The sequence below is a fragment of the Rhinoraja longicauda genome, chromosome 2 (genome assembly GCF_053455715.1).
Source record: "Rhinoraja longicauda isolate Sanriku21f chromosome 2, sRhiLon1.1, whole genome shotgun sequence".
Lineage (NCBI taxonomy): Eukaryota > Metazoa > Chordata > Chondrichthyes > Rajiformes > Arhynchobatidae > Rhinoraja > Rhinoraja longicauda.
In genome coordinates, this window is record NC_135954.1 from 81,065,669 (window position 1) to 81,077,720 (window position 12,052).

The 12,052-nt window shown below is 42.3% G+C and overlaps 1 protein-coding gene across 2 annotated transcripts in view; it reads left to right on the top strand.

Moving 5' to 3' along the window:
- dgkb (diacylglycerol kinase, beta) overlaps positions 1-12,052 on the top strand; it is a 506,131-nt gene that overhangs the window by 456,162 nt on the left and 37,917 nt on the right. For both annotated transcript variants that reach the window (XM_078421953.1, XM_078421946.1), the window contains exons 23-24: positions 2,425-2,545; positions 3,423-3,483. In XM_078421953.1, the coding sequence (XP_078278079.1) occupies positions 2,425-2,545; positions 3,423-3,483 (182 nt within the window). The remainder of the gene's footprint in view (positions 1-2,424; positions 2,546-3,422; positions 3,484-12,052) is intronic.

Consider the following 12,052-nt stretch of genomic DNA (forward strand, 5'->3'; position numbering starts at 1 on the left):
GACCTCTTTGCTCCTGTCCTCAAATCCTCACGTTATGAAGGCCAACATGCCATTAGCTTTCTTCACTGCCTGCTGTACCTGCACGCTTACTTTCATATGTAATTATTGTAATTATAAACTCTTTGTTTACTGAACAAAAATGACTACTGCTATTCTTCATGAAACAACAAATATTTGAATGTTGCAAAGAACGTAGCAGAGTGTTCCCGGGTAACAGAAGAGTTACCAAGTACAAATTGACAATGAGCCACATAAGGAATTATTAGAGCAGAATCCTAAAGGAGGAAAGTGAAACAGAGGCAGAATCCTTATTTAAATTCAAAATATTTGGATCATAGCACCATCAGGCTCTTGAACATTACATGTTCAACTATGTATTCAACTAAACTATGAACGACAAACTATCTTGCATTCAGGATGTTGGGCTTTTTTTGCACTAATATTGGGGTTGTTAATTTATTGATTTAAAAAAAATCTTTATCATGTTATCTATGAGCTCTATGTTTACCGCTGTTATGTTGCTGCAAAGAAGCATTTGATTGTTCCGTATTTGGTAAATATGACAGTTAAACACTCTTGAATCGTGAAACCAGCAAAGTCTTTGTAACACCACATGACCAATAACATGAATTTTATTCACCACAAACAAATCATTTGCTTGGAATCAAATAGTAACATTTTGCCTTTGCATAAATATTCTATGTTATAATTCATGACAAGTTCTACCACCAAACAAAAAAAGAACAGAATTCCGTTTCTGATCTCTGCAACTTTTATACCAGTCTGGTATGCAAGTATTATGTACCTCCATTTGTCTCTCAACCACGCTGCTTGTCTCCATGTATATTAAATATGTGGTGTCTACCTGTTACGATTAACATTAAGGTATTGGCAAATTCTAGCAGTCAACCACATGACCAGTGATGAAGTTAGTTATTCTTCCACCAGATATGCATTTATCTCTCTTTTTCAGTTTGAAACACTCAGGACACATGTTTGAACAACCCCATTTGTTAGTTCCAATATTTTCTGGGCCAAAATAATAAATATTAAAAAATTGCAAACATAAATGCACCAATTACTCATTGTGCCACAGAACATTGATTTTGCCACATTCTTCCTCCACCCTATCTCCCTGACACATGTTTTATATAAACATTTTTTTCTCAATTTACGGGCATTTTACACGTTGCAAGCTGTTCACACCATGATCTTTTCCTGAACCTGAAAAATCTAATCAGGCATTTCTGTTAACATAGCGGGACCGGCAGCATCTCTGGAGAGAAGGAATGGGTGATGTTTCGGGTCGAGACCCTTTTTCAGATTTTCGGGTTCTGCTGCAGTTGTACAGGGCCTTGGTGAGACCGCACCTGGAGTATTGTGTGCAGTTTTGGTCTCTTAATCTGAGGAAAGATGTTCTTGCCTTAGAGGGAGTACAGAGAAGGTTCACCAGATTGATCCCTGGGATGGCAGGACTTCCATATGAGGAAAGACTGGATAGACTGGGCTTGTACTCGCTGGAATTTAGAAGACTGAGGGGGGATCTTATAGAAACATATAAAATTCTTAAGGGGTTGGAGAGGCTAGATGCGGGAAGATTGTTCCCGATGTTGGGGAAGTCCAGAACCAGGGGTCACAGCTTAAGGATAAGGGGGAAGTCTTTTAGGACCAGGATGAGAAAACATTTCTTCACACAGAGAGTGGTGAGTCTGTGGAATTCTCTGCCACAGAAGGTAGTTGAGGCCAGTTCATTGGCTATATTTAAGAGGGAGTTAGATGTGGCCCTTGTGGCTAAAGGGATCAGGGGGTAATGAGAGAAGGCAGGTACAGGTTACTGAGCTGGATGATCAGCCATGATCATATTGAATGGCAGTGCAGGCTCGAAGGGCCGAATGGCCTACTCCTGCACCTATTTTCTATGTTTCTATGTTTCTATGACCCAAAACGTCACCCATTCCTTCTCTCCAGAGATGCTGCCTGTCCTGCTGAGTTACTCCAGCATTTTGTGTCTACCTTCGATTTAAACCAGCATCTGCAGTTCTTTCCTACACATTTCTGTTAACATTATGTGCAATGCATTAATAAAGTTAATGGTAGGTAATTTTCTGCTATGAATTTGGTCCCCAAAAAAACATGCATACCTTTGAAGAATTTGTCTCCAGATTAATTGAATTGATCATGTTAGAATGTATTTAGAAATTTGGTTCAAAACAATTTAGAATTTATTGAAGTGAAAAGTACTGTCTAATGGTAAAATTGAGATTTAATTCTAGCTATTTGTAATTAGGAGAGCTGAACGGCCACAACAAAAAGGAGCATTGAAAAGTTTTGCAGAGTATGAAGCAGGGAACTTTTTGAGAACTATTACATTTTGAAAGCATTGTTGCATTCCTGGATTATGAATTTTACCATCTATTTTTTCAGATGTAAGTGACCAGTTGTTTGAAGTGATCGGCCTGGAAGGGGCCATGGAAATGGGACAGATCTATACCGGGTTAAAAAGTGCAGGGAAAAGGCTGGCTCAGTGCTCCTTGGTGACCATCAGGTACAATTCAATCTATCTCAACAGTCCTAGAATGAATGATAGTGGATATGGTCTGAAGTTATTAAATAGCACTATGTTAAAACGCTGACATGGCAAAATTCACCAGACTTTTTCCAAGCAAGCCCACAGTTTTTAATCCAGCAATGATAAACCGTAGTCTGTGGCTGCCTGACGAAGGCTGATTTTGTCATCCTATGCACTGGGCAGACGGAGGTCTCAATTTAGAGAGTCAGCATAATCAAGTTATTTCTGGCTGCAATGATGAAGTCTAAATTTCTTGAGCTGCTTGTTATTCCCGCTCCTACCTTAGGCTCATTAAATCTCAAAATTAATGCAAAAATATTAAAATGAAAAATCTGTGAAGTCTTTATGCCAGATTGGAAACTTTTGGAGTAAAATAAAACTTTTAAATTGCCTTTTTATGTTTTATGTGTGTGTGTCTTTTGAATATTTAGAATATCTTTTTAGTAGATATAAAATCTCCCTCAGCATTGCAAACTTTTCAAGTTAAATTTGAACCTTTAATTAAGGCAAAAATAATACTTGCACCAATAAGCAATTACACTTCACATTTAAGGTGTCATTCTGATCTTCAAGTTTGACGAATGCTCCTGACCCAAAATCGCATCTCTCTATGTTCTCCAAAGATATTGCTTAACCCACTGAGTTACTCCAGCACTTTGTGTATTTTTTTTGTAAACCAGCATAAAACACAAAATTGGACAAATACTTCAGTGCATTGTGAAGAAAGCCATTCCGGGCATAATCATAACGGTTATGTAAGATCAGACCTAATACATAAAAGTGTTGAAAGTTTTTGCTGTAATTTTAACAGGAGTTCTCATGTGACCGTGTCATTAATTCCTTTGCTTTTCAGAACCAGCAAGTTCCTACCAATGCAGATTGACGGAGAACCTTGGATGCAAACCCCTTGCACAGTAAGACATGTTAACAGTGAAATTTATTTACGCTAGAAAAAATGATATCAGGCTCTTAAACTGGCAAATCCTAGGAGACTTTCTTTTGAGATTTTTTTACAATCTGACAAAGTCCCAGAGCACTTACGATTAATTAAATGATAAGAATGCACAATGCATGATTAGAATGCATGATTAGAAAGTTTGCAGATTACTCTAAAATAGATGCTATCATAGAGAGTGAAGATGATTATCAAGAATTACAGAGGGGTGTTGATCGGAAGGGCAAGTGGGCCAAGGAATCATTAGTGGAGTTCAATTCAGATAATTGTGAGGTGTTGCATTTTGGAAAGTCAAACCAAGGCAGGGCCTTTTACAGTGAATGTTGGGGCCTTGAGGAGTGCTGTAGAGCAAATGGATCTAGCAGTGCAGAGTTCCCTGAAGGTGGTGTCACATGCATGCAGTGTGGGAAGAAGGCTTTTGGTCCTTCAGCCTTCATCAGTCAGAGAACTGAATATAGAAGTTGAGACGTTATGTTACAGTTGCACAGGTCATTGGTGAGGTTGCACTTGGTCACCCTGTAATAGGAAAAAGCTATATGCTAGAAAGGAGAGAAGATTTATGAGGTGGGTGCCACGACTCAAGGTCTGAGCTATAGGGAGATTTAGAGTTTTTTCACAGAGAGTTGTGGGGGCCTGGTACACATTGCCAGGGATGGTGGTGGAGGCAGATATGATAGCGGTGTTTAAGAGGCTTTTAGATAGGCCATGGAAGAGAGGGATATGAATCATTTACTGGCAGATGAGATCAGTTTAATTTGGCATCATGTTCAGCACAAACATTGTGGGCTGAAGGGCCTGTTCGTGTGCTGTACTTTTTAATGTATGTTTGTTAAGCAGGCTAGGGCATTATTCCATGGAACGCAGGAGGCTGAGGGTTGATCTTATAGGGGTATTTAAGATCATGAGGGGAATAGATAGGATGAATGTACTGAGCATATTTCTCAGGGTAGGGGAAGCAAGGACTACAGGCTTAAGGTGAGAGAGGACAGATTTAATAGAAAAGTGAGGGGTAACGTTTTCACACAAAGAGTGGTGGGTATATTGGATGAGCTGCCAGACAAAGTTGTTGAGTCAGGCACAATAAGAACATTTAAAAGTTGTTTGGGCTAGTACATGGAGAGAAAGACAGAGGGATATGGGGCCAATGCAGGTAAATGGGACAAACTTAAGATGGGGCAACTTGGTTGACATGAACAAGTTGGGCAGTATGGCCTGTTTGGGCTATCTCAGCCTATGAATCTGAATGTAATGTTCTAAAGTAAGAAGCGTGGCTAATTTAGAAACTTCAAGGTCCCATGAACAACAATGCACTATTGATGACATAATGGAGAAGAATCAAACCAGTAGCTTTTAAACCACACCCAAGCCCATGATGAGTATTTCTGATTATATTGTGCATTCAGGTGAGTAGAAATATCACTGGAAAGCAAATAATATTTTGTTTGAAATACAAATAAATGTCCTTTTTTTTCATTACTCAGGCTTATTTTCACTGCCACTAAGTGTTATACTTTTAGACTGTTAAAATTGGTGTTGTTAATGGTCTGTTATTGCCATGTGTACCAAGATAGAGTGAAAAGCTTTGGTTTGCGGATTATCTATCAAATAAAATCATCCTAAACACAAGTACAATCAAGTCATATACAAGTAGAACAGATGGGGAACAAGAAGGGGAAAATACTAGAGTGCAGAATATAATTTTTGCAGTATTGTGGCTTAACAGTTACAAAAAGTCCAATTTCCTCATTGAGGTAGATTGGAAGATTGTGTCTACACCTTGGTTTATGGGAGGACTGTTCAATACAGTCTACCCTCAACAATAAGGACCTCTTTATAACAAATTTCAGTTGTAGTGGATGGAGCATTGCCACAGCAATCAAGCACCACAGTCTCTATCAGAACACAAGTTAATGATGGTTACACTGTGAGAAGCCATTGAAATTGACAAGCAAGTGCTTCGACACTTGTCCAATGATACTCTATTAAACAATGTAGCAAACAGCCTTTAGTATTTTTAGCTTGCAGTAACAAAAATACATTTTTAGCTGTTAAAAATAACTTTGTATTTGAAAACAACTCGTTCTTTCATGGAGTAACTGCTGGATGATTGAAGTGAATCCCTGATTGAAGTGTCTCTGCCTGCTCATGCCCCACCGAACTTATCTCTACCTACCTCGACTCCATCCTATCCCCCCTGGTCAAATCCCTCCCCACCTACGTCCAAGACACCTCACACGCTCTCCATCTCCTGGATAACTTCCGGTTCCCAGGCCCCCACTCCCTCATTTTCACCATGGATGTCCAGTCACTCTACACTTCCATCCCCCACAAGGATGGTCTCGAAGCCCTCCGTTTCTTCCTCGACCGTAGAACCAGCCAATCCCCATCGACCAACACTCTCCTCCGCCTAGCAGAGCTGGTTCTTACCCTCAACAACTTCTCCTTTGACTCCTCCCACTTCCTCCAAACCAGAGGCGTAGCTATGGGCACTCGCATGGGCCCTAGCTACGCCTGCCTCTTTGTCGGGTACGTCGAACAATCCCTGTTCCAGACGTACACTGGCCCCATCCCCGAACTCTACCTCCGCTACATCGACGACTGCATTGGTGCTACCTCTTGCACCCATGCAGAACTCACTGACTTTATACACTTCACCTCCAATTTCCATCCTGCCCTTAAATATACCTGGACTATCTCTGACATCTCCCTCCCGTTTCTGGACCTCACCATCTCCATCACAGGAGAAAAACTAGTGACGGACATTTATTACAAGCCCACCGACTCGCACAGCTATCTGGACTACACTTCTTCCCACCCGGTCCCCTGCAAAAAGTCTATCCCCTACTCCCAATTCCTCCGTCTACACCGCATCTGCGCCCGGGATGAGGTGTTTCAGACTAGGGCTTCCGAGATGTCCTAGTTTTTCAGAAAACGGGGCTTCCCCTCCTCCATTATAGATGAGGCTCTCACTAGGGTCTCTTCTACATCCCGCAGCTCCGCTCTTGCTCCCCATCCCCCCACTCGCAACAAAGACAGGATCCCCCTCGTTCTCACCTTCCACCCCACCAGCCAGCGGATCCAACATATCATCCACCAACATTTCCGTCACCTACAACAGGACCCCACCACTGGCCACATCTTCCCATCCCCTCCCCTCTCTGCGTTCCGCAGAGACCGTTCCCTCCGCAACTCCCTGGTCCACTCGTCCCTTCCTACCCAAACCACCCTAACCCCGGGCACTTTCCCTTGCAACCGCACGAGATGCAACACCTGTCCCTTCACCTCCCCCCTCAACTCCATCAAAGGACCCAAACATTCTTTCCAGGTGAGACAGAGGTTCACCTGCACCTCCTCCAACCTCATCTATTGCATCCGCTGCTCTAGATGTCAACTCATCTATATCGGCGAAACCAAGCGCAGGCTCGGCGATCGCTTCGCTGAACACCTGCGCTCGGTCCGCATTAACGCAACTGATCTCCCGGTGGCCCAGCACTTTAACTCCCCCTCCCATTCCCAGTCTGACCTCTCTGTCATGGGCCTCCTCCAGTGCCATAGTGAGGCCCGCCGGAAATTGGAGGAGCAGCACCTCATATTTCGCCTGGGCAGTTTGCGGCCCGGTGGTATGAACGTCGACTTCTCCAACTTCAGATAGCTCCTCTGTCCCTCCCTTCCCCTCCTCCTTCCCAGTTCTCCCTCTATCTTCCTGTCTCCACCTATATCCTTCCTTTGTCCCACCCCCGACATCAGTCTGAAGAAGGGTCTCGACCCGAAACGTCACCCATTCCTTCTCTCCCGAGATGCTGCCTGACCTGCTGAGTTACTCCAGCATTTTGTGATAAATCGAAGTGAATCCCTTCCTCAGTTGTAGCGGACAATTGCCAATAACGGTCACCATTCCCCCTCCATGGTCCGTAATAACAAGGGTTGTCTGTAATTTCATAACAGGAGAGAAGAAACTGTTACTGAATCTGGTGGCACATGCTTTTGTATCATCTGCCTGACAGGAGAAGGAGGAAGAGGGAATGACCGGGTGAAAAAGGTCCTTGATTATATTGGCTGCCTTCGCTCAGCAGCCTGAAGTTTTTTGGGGGATTTTAGATTTAGAGATACAGTGCGGAAACAGGCCCTTCGGCCCACCGGGTCCGCGCCACCCAGCAATCCCCACACATTAACACTATCCTACACCCACTAGGGACAATTTTTTTTTACACTTGCTCAGTCAATTAACTTGCAAACCTGTACGTCTTTGGAGTGTGGGAGGAAACCGAAGATCTCGGAGAAAACCCACGCAGGTCACGGGGAGAACGTACAAACTCCGTACAGTACAGCACCCGTAGTCAGGATTGAACCTGAGTCTCCGGCACTGCATTCGCTGTAAGGCAGCAACTCTACCGCTGCGCCACCGTGCCGATAGAGACGGTAGTGCCGATGCTGGTCTGTGTGATGGACTGAGCTACAGCTACAATTCTGTGCAATTTCGTGCTGTCTTCGGCAGAGCTGTTGGCACTATCTGATAAACCAGATAGTGTGCTTTCTATCGTATATCTGTAGAAGTTGATAAGAGCTGTTGGAGACATGCCAGACATACTTAGTCTCCTTATGAAGTCATGATGTTGGGGTGCTTTTTTGGTCATAGTTTCAATGTGGTTGATCCAGGACAAATTGTTGGTGATATTTCCATGTAGGAATTTGCAGGTGATCGCTTGCTCCTGTATCAAGGACTGGGCAAGCTAGATGCAGGAAAAATGTTCCCAATGTTGGGGGAGTCCAGAACCAGGGGCCACAGTCTTAGAATAAAGGGGAGGCCATTTAAAACTGAGGTGAGAAGGAACTTTTTCACCCAGAGTTGTGAATTTGTGGAATTCTCTGCCACAGAGGGCAGTGGAGGCCAAATCACTGGATGAATTTAAGAGAGAGTTAGATAGAGCTCTGGGGGCTAGTGGAATCAAGGGATATGGGGAGAAGTTGGGCACAGGTTACTGATTGTGGATGATCTGCCATGATCACAATGAATGCCGGTACTGGCTCGAAGGGCCAAATGGCCTCCTCCTGCTCCAAACCTTTTTGGTAGGAAGGCCAGTGTTTAAGGAGGTGTTGCCTGACTAGCAATGCCATGCATGTGTGGATAGTAAATACAACAGTAATGGTGCCTTAATTGAATGTATTGGGAGGTTGGTAGGGTGACAATCAAGTGGATTGTATTGCATTGGATGGTGTTGTGCTTCTTGAGATTTATTGGAGGTGCATCCATCTGGGCAAGAAGAGACTATTCCATCACAAGTCGGGTGTGTGCTTTGTTGTTGGTGAATGTCTTGTGGTGTTAAGGTGGTGACTCAATTGTTGTATGATCCCCCCCTCTGAGAGGCATTGCCATTTATGGGGCTGCTCTACTTATGTTTCTGCTCATTTGTGATTCCCAGTGTATTTCCCATTTGTGATAACCAGCACTCACTCCGCAATGGTAATGCTATTGAATGTCAAGTGTGGATGGTTGGATTCTGGGGTTTTATTTTAGATGATCCTCCTGACCAGAGTTCCTCTTGTCCTCATGTTCTAACTGACCGCCCTCTGCGTTCATTGGATCATCCTTCACAATTTCCATTAAGTCCAATAAAATTCCATCATCAGACACAGATTCCCCTCCACTCCCTCTCAGCATTTGAAAGGGATCATTCACTTTGTGACTCTCTGGTCCATTCTTTGTCCCCTCAGACCATTCCTTGTATTATGGCACCTTGCTAAGCAACTTGCAGGAGACACAACACACGGCCTTTCACCTCTTTTTTTTCCTTCCTGCCATCCATTCAAAGCAGCAATTCACTTGCACTTCTTCCAATCTAGTGTACTGCATTCACTGTTCACAATGTTGTTAGAATTGCCCTATTCTCAACTAAAGCCATTGACCAACAGACACAATACCTCAAAATAACATGGTAAACATGATTGTTGATAAAAAATAACTTATGATGTGCATTTTTGTTTGCTTCCAATTAAACATGATATTGTAATGGAAATTTCCAATTAAATTAAGTTAACTTTTTAATGTAAAAAAAAATCGAGCTATTTCTTTATTAGGATCTTTTAATTAATTGCTTAGGGAATTCCCATAGACAGGAATGGTGACTTGTAGGATATGCAGAGCCTCACCTGCATTTTGAACAAACCATTAACAGTAATGAGTCTCAAGCGACATCCCATTTTTTAATTTCTTAACCCACGTAAGCAGATCAGTTTTGAAAACTTCCAATTGGATGCTGAAGATTTAGAAGTTGGCTGATGGTTAGCAGGAGCTCATTGAGCAGATTCACCACTGACCCAAAAGAAATATGAGGAACATTGAATGAGCAAGAGAAGATAATCATCTGGCCCATTTTATCAGTAGCTTTGTTACGCAGAGCCATTGAGTCTGCTGGGTCCCTTAGAACCACTGACTTCAAGCCAAAACTTATTTTTTGAAGAAGGTTGCCAGATCATAGAATTGAATAAGGCTCCACCAGACTAAGTCTGTGTTTTGTTTCTATTTTTGATGTGATTTGGGACAATTTAGAAGGATGATTGCAAATTGAAATCATAAATAATGAATCGTTTAAAAGTATTTAATATGTTTCATTTTATTCTGAGCTAACTGCATTTCTGTTTTCAGTCCTCTCTTACATTCACCACGAGTCAGAAAAATTTGCTCAGTTGAGATGATAATGTTTGTCATTGTATCATTGCATTTACAACACAGTAGAAGTCATTCAACCCAAAACATCCACATGACTGCAACTGCAATTGGATCATCCACTTTAATGCGGTTTTCTCCCTATTTTTCATACTTTTCCTTTTAGTTCTGAAGTTTAATTTTAAACTGTTACAATATTTGTCCCATTAAACGTCTCCAGTTATTTGCTTCAAGTTTTGATAACCTTCTCTCTGAAACCATTTTTCTGCGTTTCATCTTTATTCTTCTGCCGATGTTTCTAATTTGTCTACCTATTGCCAATTTGCCAGACTTACCCAAATGTTATATGTTTTTTACACAATCAGAATTTTTGTATTTTATTGTATTGCTTCATCCTCACTTCAACCTCACTTATTTATGTATTTGTTTATTTGTTTGAATGTATGTATTTACGTATGCATGGGTTATCGATACTGCAGAGTCCACTGCATTGAACAGTCACGCACAGACCTCCCAACATTTGATTTGACAAATTCATAATTTTGATGTCCAAAATTCAGAATTTTACATCAAAATTCATAATATGGCGCGTAATGCAATTTTTCAGCAAAAAAAAGTAAGCACGCCAAATACGCATACGCGTTGCGCTATATTCATTGTGAAAAACGACTATTATTTCCAACAGTCTGTAGTTCTTGGACTACATGTATAATGACAGGCCTATCATGAGTATATTCTGCTATTTATAGAAAGGTCATTGAACAGAAATACTTTTTGCAACACGAAGAAAAAATTGCTTTGTTTTGTTTTTTCTATTTTGCTTTTTCCTTACACATGTCAATTCTCTTGGTATTGAATAAAAGAACAATGGTCATAAAATGTATGATTAAGTTATGAAGAAAGAGTTGATATATGCGACTCGACTAAGCATATGGAAGTACTTGTTGAAGTAAATTCGCACATAAATTGATAATCAGCCCAAAAAGGTGGTAAATTGCTTTTCTGCTGTGTTTTATATTCTTGCTGATTTTCTGGCACTCTTGGTTCCAGAGCTTTGCTGGTTTATCCAACCGGCCAAGGAAGTCGGCTATGGGGATAGATGTGCTGGCTCCAGCTGGGCTGGAGTTCCAGAGCCCCGGCCGCAGGTTGCAAATTCAACCCACCAATCGGCCATGGAAGTCCCGATGAGGTCGAGATTGGCTGCCTTGCCCAGCCTAGGTGCCACATTTTCGGAGAGACTTCCAGGGCGCGGGGGATTTCTCGCGGAACCCCTAGCGACCTCTAGTGGCCGAATTGACAAATTGCAATTACCGACTGTTTTGCGGAAAAATGTGAGGCGAAATCAGAATGGCGGAAATGAAATAAGTGGAAACTTTCCGCCAAATTCGGAAGGGTTGAGAGGGATGCACACAGCACAGAAACTTCTGCTGCACTGTAAATTCATTGATACAGGCAACCATTGGCCCAATGTTCTCCTTTATCCTTTATCAATTAAGTAACTCCTCCACCTCTTTTACATTAAGCCGCCATCCTGTCGTTTCCTTAGCCATGTTTCCATAATGGCTATAACGTCGCAGTTACACATACCTTTCCATGCCCCAAGTTCAACTGCCTTACCTGTCAGACCTCTGAAGAGCCATTGAAATGAATGCAATGTAATCCATCTTTTCTCGCTCCCAGCTATGCTCATGTCAATCCTTTCCACTGAGTTGGCTGTTATTAACTTCCATCTGACTTCCAGCCTCCCACCTGCCTCACCCATGCATTGGATCCCGCTGCCACTGCCAATCAGGTTTAAACCCAACTGAGTAGCACTCACAAAGCTGCCCGCCTGTATAATAGTCCCCCTTCAGTTCAGGTGCAA